This window comes from Misgurnus anguillicaudatus, chromosome 12 (genome assembly GCF_027580225.2).
Source record: "Misgurnus anguillicaudatus chromosome 12, ASM2758022v2, whole genome shotgun sequence".
NCBI classification, from domain to species: domain Eukaryota; kingdom Metazoa; phylum Chordata; class Actinopteri; order Cypriniformes; family Cobitidae; genus Misgurnus; species Misgurnus anguillicaudatus.
The window spans coordinates 10,963,762-10,991,678 of NC_073348.2; the positions used below are offsets into that span (position 1 = coordinate 10,963,762).

At 36.0% G+C, this 27,917-nt stretch overlaps 2 protein-coding genes across 2 annotated transcripts; one reads left to right on the forward strand and one right to left on the reverse strand.

The window, feature by feature from the left end:
• The first annotated feature begins 6,160 nt into the window (after positions 1-6,160).
• On the forward strand, positions 6,161-18,254 carry ca9 (carbonic anhydrase IX). Its single transcript, XM_055206759.2, has 12 exons — positions 6,161-6,629; positions 11,105-11,137; positions 11,578-11,748; positions 12,092-12,234; positions 13,082-13,174; positions 13,277-13,343; positions 13,433-13,590; positions 13,676-13,802; positions 13,939-14,004; positions 15,007-15,021; positions 15,106-15,199; positions 15,307-18,254. Exons 1-12 carry the CDS (start codon positions 6,509-6,511, stop codon positions 15,365-15,367), a joined length of 1,149 nt encoding a protein of 382 aa, XP_055062734.2. The 5' UTR covers positions 6,161-6,508; the 3' UTR covers positions 15,368-18,254.
• A 282-nt stretch (positions 18,255-18,536) lies between these two features.
• Positions 18,537-24,707, reverse strand: LOC129445791 (gamma-secretase subunit Aph-1b). Its single transcript, XM_055206760.2, has 7 exons — positions 24,109-24,707; positions 23,734-23,904; positions 23,329-23,402; positions 23,126-23,248; positions 21,762-21,889; positions 19,889-20,012; positions 18,537-19,773 (listed from the first exon to the last, which is right to left on the reverse strand). Exons 1-7 carry the CDS (start codon positions 24,219-24,221, stop codon positions 19,745-19,747), a joined length of 762 nt encoding a protein of 253 aa, XP_055062735.1. The 5' UTR covers positions 24,222-24,707; the 3' UTR covers positions 18,537-19,744.
• Positions 24,708-27,917: the final 3,210 nt, after the last annotated feature.

The window sequence follows — 27,917 nt, forward strand, 5'->3', positions numbered from 1 at the left end:
ACATTAAAATCGATGCATGGGAATAATATATATTCATTTTTTAAATACCCATCACTCTTAAATGTCCCTTATTGTAGGCTACATCGAGGCTTCACAATTTAGTTCCTTTCACGTCGTTTATATCATTTAAAGGAACAGTATGTAAGAAATGTATATAATTTAATCATAAAATGGCCCTGATATGTCACTAGACATTAAGAAATCATTTTCATTTCAAATACTTGTATCACTGGAGTTGCAGCCCTCAAGTTTATGTTGTCATTTTGTGTATTGGCCACCAGTTGGGTGATTGCAGTACCAGTTTTAGCCACAAGTTTTGTGATTGCAATACCAGTTTTGGCCACAATCCTACATACTGTTCCTTTAATTCAATCATTTTTACTTTCATTCAATTAAGCACATGTTCTGTAACAAATATCAAAATAGTCCAACATATTTTGTTTAAAATATATTATAAAACCTTGTTAAATTATTTTGCCTAGACCTTCTCCACAGTTCATTCTTGGTTATTTTCTGTGTGCATCATTGTTGCATGTTTTTACGTTTCTATTCTGAATAAACAAACAGTGCAGTTTAAACTTTACATGCTTCGTCCTTGTTGCATTAGTTCATTAAGATAATTCTGAACAAATTTCTGTAATTCAAACAACTCTGAATTGTAGTTGAGAACGTCACGGCGCACTATTAAAACGTTGGTAATGTGTCGGTCGGGCTCGGACACAACGTGCAGGGGCTTCGGTTATGGTTTTTTGTGCCCGATTTAAACTCTAATACAGATGATGCTGACGCTGTAAAAGTTTTAAAAAATTTTTTTTAATTAAACATAGTCAACACTTTTTTTATATTAGCCAGGGGATGAAAGAGAAAAATAATTAATTACAAACATGGAACTGCTGACATACATTAATACATTTAGCAGCTTCCTTGTTTATCAGATTATCAATAGATTTTAGGTAGCCTATTGCTTAAGTTCTAATAGAAAAATATGAAATAATGTTTATACTCACCATATTTACATTTATGTATAATAAAGTTTAAAACACAAGTAACACATTAATCAAATATTCCTTATGTAATAAGATATCATAAGAGAAAAAAACAAATTAAATATTTTCCAAACAAGTCTGAGCAAAATATGAATTCTAACAAAAGAGCACAAATCTAACCAAATTTTTTTGAATAAGGACAACTCCAAAACAAATGAGAACATTTTTCTGTATGTTGACCACAAAAGGTACAAAACAAAAAGTTTTGAATATGCCTACCTGCAATACTGCAATATTGCCACAAGGAAACGTGTTTTTTTACATTTGCACAATTATGGCGATATCCAGATAAATGTCAATAAATATAGTTGAGTCATCTCATCAATAAAGAGAAAAAGAGAAAATGTTCTCTGAGAAGTTTCTACCTTAAATTCATATTTCTGCTATTATCCACTGGGTGGCGATCTTACCCGACTTAAACACTGATGCATTCACTAAAAATGCAATGTAAGTTTTGATCAGGCTCTGAATCTGATCTCTTACAAAAGTTCTTCACAAAAATGGAATTGTCTCTGCTTTAGCTGAAAATTTGTCTGTTCTTTCATTTTATGTTTATTTATAGAAGATCATTTTTTTTGGAAGCCATTATACTAAAACTGGGTTGCAACTTAAAAAAAAAAAAAAAACTGCTGACGGGGAAAGAGTTAAGCATGCTTCCAAGCATATTTGATCATCACTTCAACAGTTGCACGATATAAATGTTAATGTATAAAATGCATTTTATAACAGCTAAGGGGGTTTTAGGCACGATGCGAAGCTGTTATAAAATGCAGTGGTAACCCACTGCTTCTTGGGGCTTATTGCTTTATTACATCCCACAGTCAAAACCACACAATGAAGACCAAAGACAAAAACTTTTATGCATTCTTACAATATTTTTATTTATATGATCTGAAACATGTTGAGTTCTTCAATCCCAGCATTTGATCAAAAAGAGACGAACCCAGCTATTGTGTTACATTTACCCAGAAAATGTTTATGTTTGACCCGACAATGGGTTAAAACAACCCCGCATAGGTTAAGTTACAGCCTTACAGCCCAGCAGGTTGGTAGTACATGTACTCAAATGTAGCTGTGAAAAAAGTGCATCCTCTTTCAGCTGGATGATTTCTTCTTATTTTTATAGTCATGGAGCAGTTGAAAATCACGGTAAATCTCTGTCTGTTACTTAGACCATGGATCTTATATCATGAAGAAGGGACAAACAGAAAATAGTTTCTAACATAACTGAAACAGAGAAAACGTAATGATCGTAAAACAGTAAACATGAGACAATAACAGTAAAAGATAAAATAATAAAATCTTTTCATGTTGAACACCTCTGAAAACTGCAGATGAAGTAAGAAACATGTATCCATCCATCCGTGAACATCCTGAAAATCTTATCATTCTGTAGGTACTTCACCAATAGATGTTTTTGAACATAACAGAATAGCCTACAATTATTGTTTGATCAAAGAAAACCTCTCTATAGTTAATATGACAGAGGTTTCTCATTAAATCCCTCTGAAGAACTGTTATAATGAGGGATTACAGATCATCAGGTCATAATCCTTTTCTCATATTCACTCACAGATTTCAGTCTGTACGTCACACTTCAAAGGAAGAATCTCTCTGTTGTGCACTGTATAAAGATTTAGATAAAAAAAGACAGCAACCAGACTTAAATACTGTTTCATCTCTCCCTTCATCTTCCAGAACAACATTACTTTAAATGTAACCAATTATTTAAATTTATTATTCATTTATTTTAACATAAAAACATATAGATAGATATTTAGTTTAGAAAGAGGGTTCATCACAAAAGCTAATCGTATTTGGGGCTTATTGGCATTATACGTTTAAAGGAGCATTTCACCTGTAGAAACATTACAAATATGACGCACTTTCAATAAAGATTAGTCAAAATGTAACATACATTTCGAATTCAGTGCCTATTTGACCAAGAAAAGGGGTGTTTGTAGTCTCACCCCCTCAACAAAGATATCCCAGCTAACACAAATACATAACTTTTACATAACATCGACGTAATATGATGACCAAACTTACGTTACTTCGCAACGTTATCTGCCTCGTGGGCACGTCGTGACAATATAATGGATTAAAAGTTTTGTGTTGGTAAGTTTTGTGTTTGGGTCTCAGTTCAGAAAAACAACCCGTCGACCCGATATGGCGCTGACATCTTGGGTCTTGAGTCTGCGCAGTAGCGATTTCGGGACCAGTCCTGCGCAGTAATGAGCAGGAAGTAAAGCCGCGAAATCAAGACCCCACCCACGCTCTCGCAGAATGCGCATATCACACGATATCACAGCTGTCAATCATGACGTGACACCACCGTTTTTATAGCATTAAATAACTAAATAAACACAAACTTATTTTAAAAACAAATATTTTAATTTACATTTAGCGTGATAAAAACTACAGTAAATGACAGAAACCAGCTTCGGAAAAAAGATAATTGAAGTGTAATAACATTTTTTAGTTGGTCTCAAGTTCCATTGAATAACATGGGGAGGCAGGGTTTATGACCTATAGAGACAGAGCGCAGCGCGTCATAACCTGAAAACCACGCCCACCGGGGGGGGAAACAATCCAACCGTCTCCATTGACTTTGTATTGAGAGAAGCCGCCTCCTTGTCATTTCTGGCTTATAACAAAAAACAGAATAATGCCTTAAAGCTGCTGTGTGACAATATGTACAGCTAACAAGCCAAATAACCCAGAAATAAGTTTTTATAAGCTGTCGAGCTCAAAAAATGAGCGTTTACAGACAGAAAAGTGGAAACAGGCAACCTCTTATAGTACTTATATTAGTAGAACTGCGTCCACTAGGGGGAAACGTAGTCGGTGATCCACTTTATTTTTCTTAAAGGCTGGGTTTTACGGCTCGACAGTTTATAAAAATGTGTTTCTGGGTTATTTGGCTTGTTAGCTGTACATATTGTCACATAGCAGCTTTTAGGCATTATTCTGTTTTTTGTTATAAGCCAGAAATGACAAGGAGGCGGCCCCTCGCAACACAAAGTCAACGGAGACGGCCGGACCGAATTCCCCCCCGGTGGGCGTGGCCCCCAAATCTGCATAACTGCGCTCTGTCTCTACACTGGGACCAGTCACTGGGGGGCGATCGAGACGTTTTGGCTTCACTTTTCAGGGCTTGTGCGGCACGCTTGGTCCTGTCAGACGCCATGCTGTGCACGCACGGTGACGCGCTCTGATTGAGTTCAGCTAAAGGAGGGAGACACGTGCTGTTTTTTGTTTCCTATGTAAAGAGCAGCTTGTATGGTGGTTAAATATCTATTTTATTTTGACTTATTTAAGGGAAACTTTAAGACTGAAAAGTTTTAACATGCTAACCTAAATAGAAAATAAAATACATTTTTATATCATTGTAATGGTAATGAAATTACCTCCCTGGGACGTAACAGTTACGTTGCCAGTAAGTTATGAAATTATCAAAATTGTACAAATGTATTACCTAACTGGAATGTACTTGGTTATCTCGCGACGTTAGGAGACCGTACTGGCGGTGTAGTGATTTGGTACTGTAATGGTAATGAAATTACCTCCCTATGACGTAACAGTTACGTAACAGTTAAGTAAATTACGTAACTAGGACGTTGTGTGTTAGCTGGGATTGGACTTCCTGCTTTTTTCAATGATTTTTACATCATTGAAAGAAAGAAGTGCAACACTGAAATCTGTATTTCTCCCGTCTCAGCGGCAACTGAGAAAATGATGCACGACCATTCAAAAACATGAGGCTCTAACTATAGACGGTTTCATCGGACGCACGTACGCTGACGCGATACACGTCTGGATCCGAACTTTACTTCCGTTTTTTTTAATGGTCTGACTAGTTGCTAAACTGATCTCTTGAACAAATGCCACATCGAAAATAACAAATGTTTTGGTTTCCTAGGTAATCTATGTGTTGTTTTTTTGCTTGTTATATAAATAAACCAGGTTTAAAGAACGTTGTTATTTATTCTTAGCGGAGTTTACCGGAAGTTACGTGCGGACCACGACAGTCGTTGTTGTTTATGTTGTTACTGCTGAAACCATCTATTCAAAGCTTAATACAAATGGGTGAAGTCTCCCTGACTAAACCAGATAGATTTTAAAGACAATATTTGTATATGTCCCTTTAAACACCCACTCGACTACACCATAACCAACACACCTATGCAGATCCAACAGTGTGTGATGGATACAGAAGTATAAATCCTCTTGAAAGGTCAAAGTTCACACTGTCTGAGACCTGAGGGTAAACAGTCTGATTGTTAAGCAATATAGTTCGGTCTAAACTGAACATTATGCCTATAAAAGAAGCTGCAGTGTATACCAGTTGACAGAATGAGTTACATTACTGTGGTATCTGTTGAATGCACTTCCATTGGAATTAATGCATTTTCTTTCAGAATAATAAATATAGCTGCCTCTAGTGAGTAGCATATTTAACGTATGTCAGTTTTGGAGATTTTATTCACATCTCGTTTTTATGTGATAACACAAAACACCTGTAGCTTAACTGAAAGTCATGACTTCAATTCCCAGGTAAATTCTGAACTTATAAAATATGTAGCTCTGCAATGCACTTTAAGAAATCTCTATTAAATAAAAACAGATGCAGACTTTTGACCTACGACTGTTTAGACAAAGAATATATAGTTTGACAGTTTAAAGAAACACACACTTAGTGCAAAATGTATGTGTATAAATATTAATATAAAATGCATACTTCTGCTGCTAACAGGGGTTAGACTAGTCCTAGACTAAAATAAATGTAAAAGCTGTCCAAACTGAAAACATCTTGCATTGACATATCTTTATATACCCTCAATGCCCTTTGTTTTGCCTAAAAAGCATGCCAGTAATGTTTTTAGTAAGGCATGTTTGTTAAAACTACTTATATTTCCTAATTAAACCAAGGCCTAGTCCTGGCTTAAACTAATCCCTATTTGGGAAACCGCTGTACTGTTTGTATTTAGAAATGAACATGAAAAAAAATCTGCGGTAAACATCTATCAGATTTTCTGTGGCATGCCATCCAAATAAAGCTGGACTTTTTTGTTTTTTATTGTGCACCGACTACTAAATTACAGGTAAAAAGCTTAAAATATGTAAGTTAACAGAAGAAAGATGTAACGTGTGATTAAACAGAAATGCATTTTGATCCAAGAGCATTAGTTAGTTGAAGCTTATTCACACTGGACTTTGCTCAAAAGAGGAGGGGAAAAGCATCTAGTTCATGAGAGAGAAAGAGAGAGAGAGAGATTAGATTAGGTTACTTTCTAACTCTTTAGGGAAAGAAGGAAATAAAGGATGGAAGGAAGGATGTCCTGCACACCTTCAGCAGTTTCTGGATCGTGATTGGTTTAATCGGTGAAGCTTCAGGTGGCACCGAAACAGGGCTGAGATTTTGTTCGGGGAGGATAGAGGTAGCCGAGTAACAGTTTAATATGCTGCTGGAAGTTTTCTTCATCCTTCATCTTCTTCAGAGTCAGGTGTTGACCTCTGGCTCTTCCTCCTCCTCTTCTGAGACACACGAGAGCAGTCAAAGGGATGAAGAACACAGCAAAGGTGTGTAAAATCACTTCTGCCTCCATCAACATCTGTTATTGTATTATATAAGCAGGAGTGAAAATATTTTTTAAACGTTTACTCTGTAAGATATGTTATAAAAAGCACAGAAATAGCCCTTATTGACTAATGAATAGAAACCCTATAATGGAATAAAATGATGACTGTAGTTATATTGAAGACAATATTAAAACACTTTTATGTACACATAATATGCAAAAAAAATCAATTTTGAATGGAAAGTGACATTTGAAGTCATTCATTAATGACCTTGACTATGTGAGAGCTAACTAGTTTTCAGTTGTTCTGTGATCCAAGCATATGGCTCTAAAAGAGTTAAAATATTTATTTTACATGAGTAATGTGAGCAATCTTTACTCACATCACATCTGACATCTGTCGTTTGTATTTGAAGATTCTTTCATGCTTTGTTAACACACTGATGATCACAGGTGAATATTAACTTTTGTATGTTGTTGTAGTTAATGTTTAATATAGCTCACACATTCTTACATAAAAGACATTCATTCTAGTGTGCTATTACTTCTTTTATACATAGAAAATATACTATATAGTATACTTAGTATACTATACTGTGTTTGTGTTTTCTCTTTTGATTGAGTAGCCCATACTGTTGATTTTTTCACCTAGTTTTGCATGCTGTCTTAAACTTCACTGGGTTAAATACAGAGGTCACATTACTCTGAAGTATGGGTTACCAAATTTAAAAAGTCACTGAACTTAAATAATTCAGCTTTGCGGTGAAATAGCTAAGAATAAAGCAAATGTCTCAGAAAGGATTTACACATCTTTGTGCGTTAAGCTTTTAACACATAATGTGTTATTTTGTGTTGATTTTGTGTTAAAATATAACACAAATTGTGTTAAAGGTAAATGTGTTGTTTCAATAATAACAGAGAGATGGGTGGATTCTGAGACAACACATTTAGTGTGTTGTCCCAGAATTAACACTAATGTGTTGTTTAACACATCCGTTCTAAGAGTGTAGAAATTTACTTCAAATCTACTTAAAGCTAAAGGTATTTCAAATATTAAAATAATAACAAAACATGAACATATTGTATAATTTAAGTGCAAATCACAATTATGATTTTAAGTTAAATGAACCCTAAACTAAACGATACTTGTAGCAGCCTTACAAACTAGCTTACACACATTACAAAGTGTGCTTTTGTAAACTAAAAATGTAGTAAACTATTAAACTGTCATGTTGTATATTTGCAGTAAAACCAGCTGAAAAAGTAGTTGTGTACTAAAAGTTTACTACTGTTACACTGAAAGTATTCATAAACGTAACTTAATGCATTACAAGGTATATATGTTTTATTAGTATGTGTGTTATAGGTTCAAACCCATGGCCTTTGCGCTGCTAATGCAATGCTTTACCACTGAGCTATACATGAGTATGCTTTGATTAACTAGCATGTGGGCTTGTCCAAAGTAGCATTGAACATTGGGGAATTAATGGCACTACCAGTGTACCTGCAGTGGGACAGCCGAGCGAAGTGGAGGTGATCGCCGATGTGTGCGCTGTGGCTACACAAATAGAGGCGTTGAATCCGCTTATGGGTGGCTGGGCAGGTGAGACTCCATTGTGGGGTACCCAAGCTGCTCGACACACCTACTGGTGTTAGAGGAAGGGGAGGACGGGTGGTTTTGTGACCGCTCGTAGCTCCTGAGTTCCTCCTGAGACCTGGGGAAGGAAGGGGAACTCACTCTTTTTGAGGATTTGTGGGTGCTGACTGAAAAGCCGGCAGAACAGAAAAAAACTAATATGAAGGTTTCTAAACCTGGCCCTCTTCCGGGGGAGGGAGTGGTGCCATCACCATCTCCCGAAGAGCGATCCCCTCCATCTCCAGGTTGCCCATCTCAGGGCTGCGTTTTCCTTAGGTTTTCCACCTCGAGTAGCGGGCGGGGCAGGATGCTGCCGACCAGTCCCTCAGCACTGCCGTGATGTAGTCCATGAAGGAGGAACGGAGGTGGCCACAGCAGGACGCCCTCGGCAAGCAGCAGTCTGAGGTGCCAACGTTGATGGGCAGCCAAGAACTGTTGGGTGAAGTTCTTGACCGCATCACCAAAGAGGCCAGTCTAGGAGATCGGAGCATTCAGGAGTCTGATGTCCTTCATGTCCGCCAGACACAGCCAGAGATGATGTTCCTGGACCACCAGAGTGGACATCGCACGACCGGCAGATAGAACACGACCCTGCCATCTCCAGCGTACCTTACCTCTACTGGCCGTATATCTGAGTGCTGAGAGCCAGAGGGGAACCAGCTGGCCTAGTCATCATGGTCGTCCTTCTGGAGCTTTGCAATCCCCATCTTGATGGTGGGCATCAACGGAAGGGGGAGTTGACGCTCCCTGAGGACCGTAACTCGTCCCCTCAGATGCTGCAGGGGATTGTGCTAAATGCCCAAGCACAAGAGACAACGATCATGACCATCCTTAGGACCCATTTACTTGCCACATTCAGATCTGCACAGACGAAATGGCATCAGACGCACTGCACCGTGATGATTATGAGCTTTTAGTGCTATTTAGCACCAATTTTTGTTAGAGTGAACTCAACGTGATCAACATGAACAACATGAACTCTCAATTGAAGACATTCAAATTACAAAATACTTTATAACTTTTATATTCATTATATAGTCATACTATGATTTTTTCATTTAATGAAGTTGACCTCTACTGAGTGAACTGCAAAAAATCCTCTTCATTAAAATGTCTTCTATTTTATTTAATCCCTGACTTCTGGTCTTCATTTATCATCACTGATCTACAGGTCTTAACTGTAAATCCTCTACATTTTCTTTTTTCTTAGCCTTTTATAATCTACAAAGGCTTTTGGATGTTAAATGATTTTGTGGAACCATTTGGCCAAAAATTCTTCTTCTATGGCATTGTGTTGCACCTTCATTCATAAGAGTGTGTTTGTCTACTCCATTAATCTACAACAATATGTCACAAACAGTATTTTTGACTATATTTTATGTAATATTGTCTATAAGCAGTCAAAAATAGCTTTTGCTTAAAAGCCTCAGATACTCACTCAAATCTAGGCTTTAAACATACTGACAAATAAAAATGTATTTAGTATAATTATTTTGGCCACCCATAGTTTGTCTCTTTCTGGTACTGTAGAGTGACTCAAGATATTTGACCCAGCTAGATCTTGGACTTTTTATCTGTCCTGTCAGCGATCTGAAAAACTATGATCCTGACACACAATGGAGTCATTTACTTTCTAGAGCAGCTACTGTAAGACGTGCACCTGCAGAATGCAAATGACTCTCGTCCTGAACTCTGCTGTTAGTGACACATAATACTCACATTCAGTGTATTCACTCAATGAAGGGATTGTGTTCGAGGTGAGCAGAGACTCAAATCAAACAGACTAAATTATTGTGATCTCACTTCTGTTGGATTCCAACAAATGCTTTTATAAATACACAATTCTATAAAACATTAGGTATATTGATTCTTGATTCACAAGTTCGCATTAACATGTAATTGATAGGGAATGAGAGAAAGCATATTTAGCGTGCAGTCCGAGGGGAGGGATCTGAGCTCTGAATTTTTGCCCAAACCCAGAGTACTCCCCTCTTTAACTGGGATAAATGAAACTAGAAAAGAGTGAGGTGATGGGGTGGAGGAAGGATGCTTGCAAAAACTATCGAGGGACAGAGATGAGGGACTGCTATTCCTTCTTCAAAGTTTCGGCTCGATGGGCAGGAGTGGACAACCGAGACAGAAAATGGCGGATGTCTTGCCGGTGGGGGGGGGGGTAGGATTCAAACCCATCCTTTTATTTGTTAGATTGTACAATTAATTGTCTTCCTTTGATTTCCACCTTATTTCTTTTCCTGTTAACTCTCTATGTTCTCTGTCCTGTTGCTTGGGGTTTTTTCAGTGTGGATTGTGCTCTGTTAGTTCCTGATGCTCTATGGGCATCTGGATTATTTTCTTTGCCGTCTGGGCTGGGACCCTGTGTTATGTATTTATTTGTTTTGTTTGCAGTTTTATTTGCAGTTTTATTTATAACTAGATGTATCTCAAATCTCCCATTTATGTCAAAATACTAGAAAAACAGTGTCTACCCAACTAAACATGATATGTGTGACAAATTTCTGATAGTAGCATTCAGTTTTATTTCTATAGCAAAACTTTAAACTGGTTTTGCTGCAGAGCAACTTTACAGAAAACCTTTCAGGACAATTTTAGTATAGAGTCAGGACAGATTTTTTTTTTTAAAGTTTTTATTTATAAAAATGTTTTCATTACAACTGCTTTTGAAATGTTTGTAATATTATTAACTGGTATTATCATACTAGAAATTATTGGTTCTTATTGTCACACCACCAAATATGATAGAAAAAAGGCTAACCATTATAAATGATTTTAGATTTAGTTTTGTCCTTTGCTGACAGAATCACTTTTCCTGTGTTTTACAGGTTCCTCTCATCAGCAGCACTGGGGTTACCATGGTAAACATAATCACTCATTTAAATAGAGCATAACAGACTAGGACAGCACTATTACTGAACTAGAAATAATGCATATACCTTTGAAACTTTTAGGTTTATAACCACAGACACCTGTTAGTAAATAGATACAAGACAGACACTTTTGAATGTATATAATATGGTTTAGCCAATTATTAACCTATTTTATTATATCTGAACAATGTTTTCAGATTTTACAGATTAGCAACTAGGCAGAAGGTGACATCAGCTGACTAAAAAAATGACATTTTATGCATTCAACAGACACATTTCATCAGTATGTGCTTTCACTGGAAACCAAACCATGATATTTGTATTGATAAAATAATGCTACCAGCATTGTGACATTTTTCATTACTTAGTTAACTATAAATTGCTTTTAAAGTTAATAAACTAATTATAATTCTGATTGTCTCAATCAGATCAGGACGGGTGGTTATCTTCATTTGAAGACTGTGGTGGAAAATCCCAGTCTCCCATTAACATAAACACTGGTGAGGTGATGTATGATCCCAGACTCTCTCTTATTAAACTGGAGGGTTATGATCTGACAGACAAATCTCCGCTTTTACTCCTCAACAATGGACATACACGTAAGTCAGGCCTCCAATACACTTTTTCATTATGATGTTCATTTTGCTTAAGGCCATAAGAAATTCACATGCAGGTGACCAAACCTAGTTTTCCTGAGACTGTCCTGGTGTGCCGATAATTTCCTTAAAATATGAATTTTGTAATAATGCACATGTTAATTTAAATGATTGTTTATTCAACTCAATATAAATTTTTGCAACCACGGTTAGTTCTTAGGATTCATGCATTTTATTAGTTTTAATAATTTATAATGTATATTGTATGTATAATGTATGTAATTTTAAAACATACATAATCTACAGCCCCTGGCCCATTAATCTTGTGTTTTGTATGTTTTGTTAGTGCAGCTGTCTCTGCCGAACAGCATGCGTATTTTGAGAGGATTTGATCATATTTATGTCGCAGCCCAGCTTCATTTTCACTGGGGAACGGTAGAGATCCCGGGATCAGAGCACACTATAGATAACATTCATTTTCCTGCTGAGGTGAGCGGCCGGGGGAAAAAAAATCAAACACCGCTTACTATTTATGAAAGTCTGCCAAATGACAGATCTGACAAAACTATTCACTGTAAAAAAAATCCGTAGAAATTGCAGCTGGGTTGCCGGTAACTTGCCGTGGATTTGAATTTATGTTTTTTACTGGCAACATTTTGTTCAGGGTTGAATGAACATTAAACATTTGCAGGTCTTTGTCTTTATAGAGTAGAACTAAAAAAACGGCATCGAGCAAAACATTCTGGGAAACAAAATCTGAAGCAAAAAACAGAAAAAGGTTGATGATGATTTCTGGTTCCCAGAATGCTTTGTGTGAGGCTGTTATTGTATAGTTTTATTCTGTAAAGATAAGGACTTGTTGATGTTTGGAGTTTATTTAACTTTGAACAACTCTTGCCAGTGGATGGCATGGATGTGAATCTGCGGTGGATTACCGGCAACCCAGCTGCAATAACATTGTAATTTCTACTGATTTTTTTTTACAGTGTTGCTATACTTCAACATGAGTATATGGTTTAAAATATCTGCTAAACACATCACTTCAGTTCTCTATAGACCATCTTCACATTATATCTTCACTTCACTTTAATCATAGACTGAGACAGGAATGGGCAACTGGTGACCTGCAGCATCAACTTTAAATATGACCTGCTGAACCAAATTATACTCTGATGAACGATTTTAATATGTTTGAAAGAGGGTCATTGAGAGTTAAAGAGTCGGGCTTGTCACTGAAGGTGCCCTTGAGCAAGGCACAACGCACCACCCGGAGGGCTTATAAGGTGTGTGTGATCATGACTTGAAGTGCGTGCGTTGCAGTTCTCTCTTTTTTCAGATCCATGTGGTTCATTATAACTCCAAATACTCAAATCTTTCTGAAGCTGCGACTAAAGCAGATGGACTGGCTGTGTTAGGAGGGTTTATAGGTGTAAGTCATGTTAACTACAAATTTCTGGCTACAGTAACATTTTCAAGGTAACTAAATAGTTTAATGCCAGTAGTTAATTTTCTATTGGCTCTTTCTCAACAGATTGGTCTTCATGAAAATGAAAACTATGAGAAGATCTTGTCTGCCTTAACAAACATCAGCAGAGAAGGTGAGCATTTACTTTCATAACTAAAACTCAAAAATGTAAACCAGTTTGAACGGACTGAAGTCTAAAACGATCTGCTGATTTTCTTTTAGAGACATACACCGAGATTCCTGGTTTTAACATCCGCCATCTTCTGCCAGACAGTTTGGAGAGGTTTTATAGATACAAGGGATCTCTCACGACCCCTCCGTGCTTTCAGACGGTCAGCTGGACTGTGTTCAATGATACTGTCAGAGTGTCAAGAAGACAGGTCACACAAAGATCTCACAACTTTAACGTCGTAATCGTAAGGATGTGTGTAATGTAAAATGTGTTTCTGTCATTTCTTTTACCAGCTAGCAGCTTTGGAGGACACACTGAAAACAGAGCACAGCAAACTCTTATCCAAAAACTTCAGAGCGCCACAACTTCTGCACGGCAGAAAAGTCCTGACGTCTTTCCACACAGTACCCTCTGCAGGGAGTACGACAAATATACTATATATCAGTCGCTTTTTTATACAAAATGCAATTGACCTTGACTTTGTCCGGAGCACAGCAATGGATCTGATAAGTGCATTGTTAACATACAGCTTATGTAGATTTTTATTGTGTTGCAGATCCCAGAGGAGTCCCGCTGTCTGAAACACAAGACCTCAATACAAAGAAATCTAGTGAAACTCAAGGTAAAAACTCATTCATTTTAATAATACATAAGTAAATGGGCACCAGAAAGCATGGAAATAATTAAAGAAAACTTACTTGTGTGTGAAGATGGTTTCTTATGCTACATTATTTAGGATGTGCAATTGCTAGTTCAAATAATAAATAAAAAAAGTTTATCTGGGGCCTCATTAATAAAATGCTGCATAGAAACCATCCTAGTTTTGATCTTACGATCATTTATCAAAAATGCGTACGTGCGATTCATAAAACGAATGTAGGCACAGAAAACACCCGTACCCCTTTCTTTCAGATGTGAAATCTATAAATCGAAAATGCTTGCACGCAGGTGAGCAGTTTCAGATCTCTGCCTTTAAACGACGCCTAATTAATGTCGTAGACATATAAAGAGTGCTTGCTTAGTGTTTAAACCCTTTTCGAGCAGCAAGAATGGCTTATATTTCCAAAAATCTGCAGCAATCGGAAAAGCAAAAGGGCGTGGCGCTAAGCACTTTTCCATGTCAAAGACAGTTTTTATAAATATAGACTTTGCTGTGAATTTTTGCATATGCACACTTTACGATCAAATCTGTGCGTACACACGTTTTATAAATGAGGCCCCTGGTGTTACATTAAAGCTTGTCATAACAGATTAAGTATATAACAGATCCACTATCCTGCCCAAATAAAGGCGAAAAAGCCCCTAAAACATAACTTAAAAAGATGAGGTTTAAGATGTTTAAAAATGTTGTCATATGCACAAGACACATAAGATGTTGCACAATGAAATTCTCCCTTCTTTGCTGTCCACACTAGAGTGATATAAGTAAGATAATTATATGTAGAATAGTACATAACATAACTAGTAACTGCACTGTTGGTGTGCAATGTACTGTAGGTAAGTGGGCAACATTTTACATATAGACGGTTAAACCAGCTTTGTAATTAATTTTTTTTTTTGATTATTTGTATAACATTTCCAATTTAAAGTGTGTCCTAAATGTGTATTATTTTCTCCTCTACAGATGCACTCTCAAAAGGTATTGTAAGGTTTTGAATAAATAACCATGTCAATATAATGGTATGTAGTTCTGTTTGTAAATGTGGATGTTTTTATTTTGCAGGTGATATTTTGGCTATTGTCTTTGGTGTTTTGTTCGCAGTTACACTGCTGGCCTTTTCCATCTACACATATCAACGACGAAAAAAATACACAAAGTATGTTCATCCAGTTTTTATTGTTTTCTCTCCAGCAGAGATTAGAGTTGATAGTTAACTTCTGTACGTGCGTGCGAGATCAGACTGACATTTCTCTGTCTCTGCAGGTTTAAAAGAGACTCAAAGCAAAACGTTATTTATAAACCAGCTGTCAAAGAAGAGGCATAAACACATTTATTATGTGTGAGGACAGCATGACCTGAACCATTATTCACAGACAAAGACCTGCAAGCTGTGCTCCTGTGTAAGGTTTTGAACTGAATTTCAACCTATCCCAAAAAAATAATTTTGTTGTTGGTTTTCAAGTGTTTTGTTGTTAAAATGATGTTGTATGTTTAAATGATCAAGTTATACTTTGTTAAGTAGAAAAAAACCCCGCAATAACAATATGACATAACAATGTGTTCACCCACAAATAATGTTTGTCTAAAACCACAACCACATGTAGGCCACAGTTGTGAGAGTAACGCAACATAAACCCAAACACACACTGCCAGTTATTATTATTGCATCTTTAATGGTTGTTTTCTGTTTATTTGCTGCTTAAAAATGCACTTGTTTCTTGTATGTTCACAATATTTTGTTGCAGTATTCCTGTAGTTGTTGATTTAACGTGGACTTTAAAAAGTGCAACTAACATTGCAAGCAATTGAAAAAATATACGGATCTTAGGAAAACTTGAGTAGACACAATATTAGAGATGTTAAAGATATTAAGATTCATTCACATTCCAGTGAATTGTAGCAATTGGCAGCGACGTGATCACGGTTACTTTATTATAGACAACCCAGACCTAAACTGGGTGCTGTCAAAGAGAAGGAAGTTAAGATATTCAGACACTTCTGTCTAATTTACATGCAAGTATAGCCTGAAAAACTGCACTGCTGCTGTCTTCGTTATGTGTATGGTGATTTTCTGAGACAATGTTACAGTTATATTCGGTAGAAATGACTTCTGGACCGCTTCATGTCTCCTATATGGTGTATTATATTTGCCGTCCGCCATTTTGTACTGGTGTCCGAAACCTGAGTGAACAAATTCAATTCCTACATTCGTTCAATAATTTTTACCCACAATGCACTCTGGCTTTGAGGGTACAATTGACGTACTCTTGCTCACTCACTATTTCCCATGATACAACGTGAGACGAATACGTAACTGGAATCAAGGAAACTTACAGTTAACACCACAAATTTACGTTTATACACTTTTGTTAGTTCTTGACTTGTCAGTTATTTTCTACTTTTAAAAAAATAAACAAATTAAAAATAAAATGTGATACCTTTTATTTAAAATATAATACATATTTTGTATGTATTACATCTCTTCACATCCTAGCGAAACCCTTTTCTAAGCTAACAGACTGTATTAGCGATATCGGGGACTGGATTGCAAATAACTTCGCTCCAGCCAAAATATGTCAGATTACAATCTATCTTTCGATAATCATATCTCCAATGTCTGCCGCACAGCATTCTACCATCGTAGAAATATCTCAAAAATATTTCTGTTTCAGATGTAGAGAAGCTTATCCATGCTTTTATGACCTTAAGAATAGACTATTGTAACATGTTACTCGGGGGATGTCACGCAAATCAGGTAAACAGGCTTCAGCTCGTTCAAAACATCGCTGCAAGAGTGCTTACTAGATCTAAGAAGTATGACCAATTTTGGCATCTTTACACTGGTTACCAGTTAAATATCGCTTACATTTTAAAACATTGCTAATCACTTATAAAGCCTTAAATATCCACCTCCGTATTTTCGAGATTTACTACAGTATCTGAATACAATCCATTGCGTACACTGCGGTCGCAAATTCTGGTCATTTAATTATCCCTAGAATATCAAAAGTATCTGGAGGTGGTCGATACTTTTATCGTACCTAGCTTAGTACTAAGCTCTGGAATGATTTACCAAACAATGTTTGAGAACCAGACACAGTCAATCACTTTAAGTCTAAACTAAAGACATATCTCTTTAACAAAGCATTAATTGAAATTTGGCTCCCCTTGTGATGTCAAAAGGAGATAATACCGCCTCCTAATCTGCACTATCCAACCACCGCACTGCAATTTAGTGCAGAGATCAGCTCATTTGCATTTAAAAGGACACACCCAAAATGGCAAATTTTTGCTCACACCTACAAATGGCAGTTTATGTTATAATAAATTGTCTATATGGTATTTTGAGCTAAAACTTCACATATGTACTCTGAGGTCACCAAAGATTTATTTGACATCTTAAAAAAAGTCTTGTGAAATGTCCCCTTTAAAGCATTTGTTTCCACGTCGCATTGGAGGAAAAACTTTGTATGTTACAAACCTGTAAACATAACAAAGAATTATGTATATACGTATACATTTTATACAAACTTTTATATTTTGGCCAGGAAAAATATATATTTTTGCCATATAGGTTGTAAAAAACTGTATTTGTTGCTCCTAAAATACATTTTGAAATGAAGTTTATTTAACTAAGTTTGGGAGGAGCATGGTCATGTAATCCAACCAATCAGGGCAAAGAGGTGTTTATAAATAGCCACAGCCCCGTGACAAATATGCTTTATCTCTTCCCTATTGATTACATGTTAATCAATGTGAACTTGTGAAATATATGTTAATATGAATGTTAAAACTAAATACATTTTAAAATTAAAAAATATATTTAATTAAGCTTTAATTTCTACGAAACATATTTTGCATACATTTAAATATATTTTGGCCACTGAATTAAAATGCTGTGGGTAAGCACACAGAGAAAAACATGAAATACACTAGTAGACAGCATAATATGACACATTGACGTCAAGATGCAAATTAAGCATATTATGCTATCATTGGGTGACATTTTCAAATTTTCTCAAATCAATTTTTAAGCAGATGTTAGCAACTTTAAAGTAGTTGGCAGCAGTGCATCTTTAGGTTATGTTAATCATTTGCAGTTATTTTTCCTGGAAAAACTCAACTGCACCTTTACTTTTAAGAGTGTATATAAAGCTTCAGGTTCCAATAACTGATGTTTGAAGTAAATGAATAAATGAAACGTGAAAGACCGCAGGCTGTTTTCCATTCAAAGTTCTAGTCTCATATATTTCACATGTATGCTGTCTGCATCAATGACAGATCCAGTACAGAGGTCTATAGAGGTTGTGTTTATTTTAACAGTTCTGTTAAAGAATGACTATGAATGATGTCATTTAATGCATTGTGGATCAGATCGCAGGGTCACTTCCCACACATTAGTTAAATATTTACAGAGTGCATCTAAATGTTCACCTCTGTTACAAATCAAATCTAATTATTTACATAAACAAAAATAAAATGACTCGCACATAATAGTTTTAGAAAGTTTATAAAGCAGCATCAAAATATCACATACAAAAAGACATTCTGTAATTGAAATTCTGGAAAGCACCAAATCATTATTATGTAAAGTATAAGAACTCAAACATAAGATCCATCTGCAAACACCAACATACTAACACTTGATCAAATATTCTGAAATGTGGACCAGAAATGGCTTTAACAGGAGATGAGTAAAAAAAAATTCACCAAATAATATAAATCTGCAACACAATTTAGTGAACTGAAACATAGCAGAGCACCAAATGTAATGTGGTCCAGCTACATGAAATCTGCATCAACACAGGCCCGATCCAGCCACAAGTGACTGCTGAATGCTTTCTTATGGCAAACAGATGTTAGTGTGCTGGTTCAGGAATTAAAGCCATGTTAGTGTAATGCAAGTTATAGTTTGAACAGATTAATGAGAATATAAATAAGCGAGAAGCATTATACACAATACTGAACAGCATCATGAAAATCTGAAATGATTTGTTTTACACAACCTGACAAGACCACAGGCAAGCACCAGAAGGATCTGAAATATCCAGATTTTGCATAAAGGTTTCATGGTACTCTTAAAACACTAAAAATTGAGCCATCAACAGTGTGATTTTGTTTCCAGTATGTGCAGCTGCTGCCAAAATTAACCACAATGGTAAAATATTACTGCTTACAACAATGTATAATTGCACATTAAGACTGGATTTAAGAAGAGATGCAAATCTGAATGTTTTCACTGTGTGTTCATATGAAATAAGTGCAAAAGTACACGCTTGTGTATATTAATACTCGTATATAATAATAGCGTGAAATTGGTGGACATCCTAAGGGTTGATCATTGACCCTTAAAAACAGCCTTATTATTGGCAAGGCTTCATTTTATGACATTTTACAAAATAATCAAAACCATGAGACAAGAGCCAGAGAATGCTGGTATTAAAACAAAATAATATGAAATATCTGACGGAAATCAGAAAATCTCATTGGATTTGGATCAAGCTATTTACATTGCTTCTGTGAAAGTCCCACAGCCCGTCTGACCCTCATAAGATCATGTGTGTTGAAGAGGACGCGTCTGGTCACCTCGAGCTTAAGCAGGTAAATGTGACCTCACAAACTGCTGCCCATCAGTCGAGCAGCAAACCCAGCAGATCTGCTGTCCTGCATCTCAATCTGAGAGATTACAACAAACGTTGTCTTATGAAGTTTCACTTTCTGCTTTTCCACCTTCAAAAAGAGTCAGATTAGGATTTTATTAATAAATGTGTCATTACAGGCTTTGTTTTATAATTTACAAACAAGATTCTGTTAATATAAGATTACTGAACACAGATTGTCTTACGTGTGAAGACCGCAGTGAGGTTTTGTAGTGACCCTCCAGATGAGAAGAACGCCCAAATACCCATCAGCAGTGTTATAACATACACAGGAGGTAAACTGCCCTCATACATTGGGTGTAAGAGTGACTAACACACAGAAAGTGAGAAAATATTACTAATAACTAATTAAACAGAATAACTGTAACTTTACAACAGATTAAACATTTATTTCATAACTGCAACTTTATTCGTGCTTTGAGTCATGTGATGTGAGAAAAGAGAACAAAATGTTTCAGAAATTAACTTATGCTTCCTGTTTCTGACTTTTATCAACACAAACTGAAACCTATTACTTTAGTTATCCTTCCTGATCAACAAGGTACAGTTAAAAAACATCCTGATAGTTTCGTTAAAAATATCTCACAATAGAGACAGAGCGCAGTTATGCAAATTTGAAAACCACGCCCACCGGGGGGGAACGCGATCCAACCGTCTCCATTGACTTTGTATTGCGAGAAGCCGCCTCCTTGTCATTTCTGGCTTATAACAAAAAACTAAATAATGCTTAAAAGCTGCTGTGTGACAATATGTACAGCTAACAAGCCAAAGAACCCAGAAATACGTTTTTATAAGCTGTCGAGCCGTAAAACCCAGATTTTAAGGAGAATAAAGTGGATTGCCGACTACGTTTCCCCCTATTGGACGCAGTTCTACTAATAGAAGTACTATGAAAAGTTGCCTGCATCCATTTCCGTGTCTCCAAACGCTCGTCCCTTGGGGTCGACAGCTTATAAAAAATTATTTAAAGATTAAACTTAAAAACAGATTAAACCTCCACAGCCTCGATGCATCTTCTTTGTGTGTTTACCTGTTCCACGTGCTCCGCAAGACCATTTTGTGCTTGAGCGCCACCAAGTTGTGTTTTACTGGAACTTCAGCAGCACCAGGCACGTGAACAAAAGCGCCAATCTCATTGGTCGGCCAACTTTTAACGCGCCACGTCAAACCAAAAAAAACGCGTCCGAGGCGTTTTTCTGAAAATGACGCTTTTGCGCCTCGCGCTTTTCGCGTGGGTGTGCGCACTCACATTGGCGCTCGTTCTTGAGTCACGAGACGTTAAACGTCGACGATAAACGCGCACGAAAAACGTCCCGGTGTGTAAAGACCTTAATACCTAAAAGCTGCTGTGTGACAAGGTGTACATCTAACAACCCCAAAAAAACAAATACGTTTTTATAAGCTTTCAACTTCAAAAAAAACGAGCGTTTAAAGACACAGAAATGGAAACAGGCAACCCCTCACAGCACTCCCATCAGTAAAACTGCGTCCAACAGGGGAAACGCAGTCGGCGATCCGCTTTGTTCTCCTTGAGGGCTGGGTTTTGCGGCTCGACAGCTTGTGGAAACTTGTTTCTGGGTTCTTTGGCTTGTTGGCTGTACGTGTTGTCCCGGGGCAGCTTTTGGGCATTGTTCAGTTTTTTGTTATAAGCCAGAAATGACAAGGAGGCGGCTTCTCGCAATACAAAGTCAATGGAGACGGTTGGATTGCTTTCCCCCCGGTGGGCGTGGTTTTCAGGTTATGACGCGCTGCGCTCTGTCTCTATGTGCTCAGATTGCCAAAATACTAAATGCCTGAAATAAAAAAATAAAATAAAAAAGATACCCTATGACCTATGCTATCCACAATCGATATGTATCACTGCATTCTTACTGTATGTCAACCATTGCATTCATTTTTTATTGCTACTAAAGATAAAAAAAGCTTGAACTCAAAACATTTACATTTTCAGTATTCTGTAATGTCAAACAGTTTACAAACTGCAAACATTTATTTAGCTCAGTTATGTGTAGTTATGAGATTTGAATGTTTGTGCTGTGTTGTGTATTTAGCACTCACCAGACCAGAGACCAGCAGATGAAGGCAAACAACCACAATGATGACCCACCACCTGCTCTTCTCACAACCGTCGAAAAACACCACACCCCAGAAAGTGTGCAGAAGAGTCAATGCCAGAGTCATCAGAGCTATACAAACAACAAATACACTTTATCAGCTTTAATAAATAATAATTGAACTCAATGAACTTATTTACAGTCTTTACCAAAGTTAACTATGTTTTTAACTATGTATTGATTACAATGGGCAAAACCATAGTTTTAATACACTGTAAAAATATGACTTTCTTTCTTAATATTTTTGTCTTGTTTTCAGTGAAAATAACAAAAAATTCTTAAATTAAGATGTATTTTCTTGATGAGCAAAATGACTTAGGAAAATAAGTCTAGTTTTTAGACAAACCATATAAACTAAGTAAATGTGTGCTTAAAACAAGCAAACAAATCTGACAATGGGGAAATTTTTTCTTGAATTAAGTGTTTAAGAAATAAGTAAAAACTTATTTCAATATATTTTTTCTTACTCCATTGGCACTTTTTTGTGGTTTTAAGCACTAATTTAACTTAAATTTACTAATTTATTTATATATTTTGTCTAAAAACTAGACTTAATTTTCTAGGTCATTTTGCTCATCAAGAAAATGCATCTTAATTTAAGAATTTTTTGATATTTTTACTGAAAACAAGACAAAAATACTAAGTAAGAAAATATGCTTTTGCAGTGTACAGTTCCCATGGTCTAATCATGTTAATTTTGTGGTAACAATGGTTTATCTATAGTATAGAATTAAACATTGACTTTGACAGAATTTTACCCTAATTTTCCAAGCTTGGAAATCAAATTTTACAACTTAAGCAAAGGGAGCTTCTGACAGTAAACAATATCACGTTCACAATATCACTTTGTAGATGAAAGTTTCGCGGATTTGGGGAAATTATACCTGGAATAGGAAATTGTTGCTAATCAAAACAATGATGTGTGCATAATATTCATATAATCCCTCTAAAGTCAGTTCAGTTCAGTTCAAGACTCTTTACCAGAAAATGCCACAGTAGCAGATGACAAGAGCGAAAAAAAACATTTGAAAGTAATAGGATAATAAATATTTAAAACAGAACAAATCCAGAAAGCATGTTTGAAAGGGACTGACTCAAGATGGTCACAAAAAAATGTTTTGTTTTTTTTCAAACCGTAGACCATAACCTTGACACGACATGTGCAGCTTTCTGATATGTTGATATATAAACACAACACTGGTAAAAAAAAACCTGTAGATCAACTATTTGACAAACACGCATTAACATGTTAAGGGGTCAGAAAGTCTTGTTTACATTTAGATTTAGTGTTTGTGATCTACAGCTCACCTGATGTAATGAAGTAATACTGTGAATCTCCAAAAATGCCAATGGTCCCAGGACCCAGAGAGTCAGACAAGATGTTGATCATTGAGAAAGCACCGCTCATGATCCCAAATCCCAATCCTGCCACTGCATCGATAAAAAAACATCATAATAATACAGATAGACTTTATACTGAAGCACTGTGAGATGATAAAAACCCAGCTCACCGTAAGCCATCTGACGGACTGAAATAGTTGCACTCGCATCATCAGTAATGGCTGCCAGACCCTCGTTGGCTTTTCTAATGAATCAACAAATAAATTACAAATAAATCACACCAGACCCTACTAAAAATTCCAACTTAGACCAGCATAAGCTGGAGAGTTGGTTTCAGCTGGTCTCCCAGCTTGGTTTTAGCTGGTGTAGCAAGATGGTCTAGCTTTGTTTTGGTCTTAGCTGGACTTTTCAGTAGGGGAATAAAACATTTATGAGTGAACAAGATCATTGTACTGCCAATTTAAAACTTGAACTGTTCTTATCTTTACAAGGCATTGTGAATGTTATTTTCAAATATATATCAAGCTTAATCTGTTTAATTTATTGTGTAATCATGAGTGACTGAGCAGCAATACCTGAGCAGTCTGTAGTAGGCGAAACGAAACACCTCCTGTAGCAAGACTGAAAAGAAAACTCCAAAAATCAGGAGTCCTCTCTTTAGTGTCCCATCCTCAGCATTACTGGCCTTCATAGCGATGAACCACACCAGAGAGGACAACAGCAGTGACAACAACCAGAAGAAAGCCCTGAAACATCATCACCACCTTTATCAACACTTTTTTTTGTGAAATATCATAATAAAATATAAACATTTCATACTATATATAAAAAAATACATCACATTCATATCTGCACAAGTAGATCACATTAAAATGACATTATACTTTAATGAAAATATTTAATAATAACTGTAAGTTAGATATGAAGTGAAACACGATCAGATGACTCACCCTGCGATCAGTATGATCACTCTTAGTGGATCTTTGGCGATGGTAAAAACAAACAGGGAGAATGCAGGACCAAACGCGATGAAAGCACAGCCAAAAAACACCGCCACAGTCATTTTGGATATGCAAATTTATACTCGATACAAATAATCGATAATAAGCACGATCAAGCTATTGTACAAACTGCCAAAGGCAACAAAAACAATATTAGTTAAAACATATGCAAATTAACTTCATAATGCCCTATTACCTAGAGACCATTTAAACGGGTTATTCCAGGATATTACGCCGTAAATTTACAAACAAATAGCCGAGTCCTCCTATAGAGACAAAGAATCGATTCGTCAAAGACTAAACATGAAACAAACAAATAATACTGGCGCAGTTTACGGTCGTCAGTTTGCGCTTTGTTTTTCAAACTTGGTCTTTAGTTTCTCCTTCCCAGAGAAAACACACGCAGCATTTCCGGGGACTTTTATTTCGTTCAGATTACACTTTCTTGCGCTTCCGGGTTTTCACACATTACGCCACGCCCTCTTGTCATTTGACGCTGTAATCGACAAATAAAATAATACATTGACAGAGTATTTTGCATCATTTTAAAAATCTTGAGTACTTTTATAGTTTGAACACTTTAAGAGTTCGAGGCTGTGTGTGTTGTTTTACGCAGCATGAGTCCTATCAAAGTTCCATAACAAGGCGTAACACAGCACTTCACTGGTAATTGATGTCAATAAAGATGTTACAATACACATGTATAATAGCATGTCCGCTAAATGTCTTCGACAAGCACTAAAAGTACTACATTTTTCACGTACTAAATTTTTTTTTGTACTAAATAGTAGTTTTTTGAGAGTTTTGCACAGACCGTAATCTCCTCAGCAGGTGGCGGTATTACTCCAAAAGCGCGGAACGGCCTGAAATAAGAACGAGGATTTCTCGGGTTCTGGCTTTGGTTCTGGCTAGAGGGGATACACATACGATCAAATCTCGCGAGGTTTGGGGGTAGGAGAGGATGAAAACAGCGCTCATCCGGCGATATTTCACGAGATTTTGGCCGTAGCTGTGACCCTTCTTGCCACAACCGAGGAATATGTCCCAAAAAGGAATTTTGTAATGATTTTTTTTAATGGTAAAAGCTAATGGTATTTTAATGACAAAAAATAATTTATGTGATGGTTTCTATCGTTTTTTTAGCAGGGATACAAAAGCAAAGTATAACATTCTGATCACTCAGATATTTATTAAACTAGACTAAGTTTTTTTTCTTTTAATGGAAATTTTTAAAGTAAGATGGAAAGGCTTGTCTAGTTTAATATGATGCCTGTTTAATATTTTAAATGACTAAATGTTCATTAGTCGAGTAGAAATTATATACAATTTGATTAATATATTCATTCAAATTATTTTGATCCATTACTGTTGTGCCCATATGCTTACATCCCAGCAAACACAGTATGTTATCCAAACATCAGTATTTGGTTCCCCTTACTTTTTGGGATCGAGATAATGATGTTTTTGGAACCAAAAATTGTTAAAAATATCTGTACTCCAAAGTATTGTTTCAAATCAAAAGATTCATTAAGGTTTGAAGTTTGTGAATCAATGTAAGAAATAGATTCATGACTTGCTATTTTTAAGAAAATCGTTTATCCACCTTTTTTTGAAAATAGTATTTCTTTACAGAAAAGGGAGAAAATAAGAAAATGTGTTTAGATAATTTTCTATCTGATCACCCCAATAAAATCAATAATGTAAACAGTTCTTCATATTAATAGAAGCTGAACTTGCAACCTAAAGCCTTGTTGCAGTAATACAGGATTAAGAGTCCTGTCAATAACATTTGTGAATAACTCATTGTAAGTGATCTGATCATCATGTTAGGCTAATTCACAGATACACATAAACAAGAGACCACCCATACAGCAAAAAATATATTTTTAAATATATTCAATATATTCAACAAAAAAAATTTTAGATTTCCTTGTTTGCCCTTTTCTGTATATTTTTAAATATATTTTAAAAAATAAATACATTTAAAGCATTAAAAAATATATCTAGCCTACTATATCTACTTTGTTTATGTTACGAACCTCTAAACATAACAATTTTAAAAAGATATATTTTGCCAATTAATACTTTTGCCATATGGGTTGTAAAAATAGAAATGTATTTGCTTGCCCTTGAAATGCATTTCGAAATATACAGTACTGTGCAAAAGTCTTAAGCCACTACCATCAGACTTGTTGTTTTCAATCTATTTTATTATTAAGATACAAACAGAAAATACATAAAATATGTACAAATTTTTTTTATTAAATTTTCAGTACTAAATGTCTTCTTAGCATCTTCTGCATTTAGTGTGAGCTCTCTTGGCACTAAACACGAACGTTTTTGAGCAGAATGAAGTAAAAAGACTAATTTCTATAAACTTTTAAACATTGATTTAGGTTTAAGAGATCTGCAGTGGAGTTAACCCTAAAAACTTGACATATCAGTTTACATTTTCATATAGTTTTTATATTATACACACATTTCCTGTATTTTCTGGATGTATTCTATTAAAGAGACTGGGAAACAATTATATATGATCACTATAACATTGCAAAAACAAATTCTGGCATGGTGGCCAAAGACTTTTGCACAGTACTGTATGCTGATATATGAATGTTAAAACTAAATATATTTCCAAATTCAAAAATATATTCAATTGAGCATTCCTACACAATATATTTAGCATATATTTATGGCCCAAGAAAATTTTTTTTTCGCTGTATGGGTACAGATGATGACGTGAACAAGGAAAAATTAAAAGAAGCTTATTTGAAAAAGATCATATGATTGATGCATTCAAGTTATAAAACCCTTACTAATAAAAAGATCCTATGCTATGGTCTCACTGGAAATGTATTTATTTTCATACCCTGAATTTAGTGAGTTGAGTTGGATGCAATGTGCCAACAGTTATCTGTTATGGTGCTCGCTCATATAGAGTTGCGAGAAGCAGCATCGGCATTCACAAAGTCATTCAACAAAATGAAACACAATCCATCTGTGCTGTCTTCAGCTTGGATCAATAAATGTCCATGATCTCCAGAAGGCCTACACGTGTGCAAGGTTGATCACGGTAGCACCCCTTCAGTTGAACGTTCCAGGAGTAAACTTAGGAGAAGAAATAAAATACCTGCTGGAAGAGAAACTACGAGCCGCCTGGATCATCATCACTACTGGGACTCCAGGAACTGAACTGCAGTTACTGTGTAGCCTACATAGTAAAGATGTACTGGAATAGCTATTCTGTATAAATATCAAATCATTCAATATTATTTATATTGTAGCTTTTCAAATTTCAGAGCGGTATTTATAATCATATTACTGTGTATACACAAACCTCCTTCTTTCCATCTTCTAGATAGAATATCCAACTACTTTTCATTCTTTGCTCATTTAGTTTTGCTTCTCTGTTTACTGCAGTTTTTAATCATTTTTGCATTTCTGTGTAAACTTGGCTTATTTTGACAATATTGTGGTATGTGTATGTTTTTACAAAAACACAAAGGAAAACTTGACTATCTTTGTCATGTATACGTATCCAAACTACTAGCTAAAATCTGTAATGAACCAAGACGATCGTCCGGGGCCTCACATCAATAAGAAATTGCCTTCGCCTCTGAATGAAATTCATAAAGTGATATAAAAGCCGAACTCTGGAGAGCCAACACGCTTCAGTATGAAATAGAAGCTGCTCAGGTTTCCTGGATGCTGCTGCTCCTCGGCTCAAATATCCTGACACAGCAAAGACAACATTCATG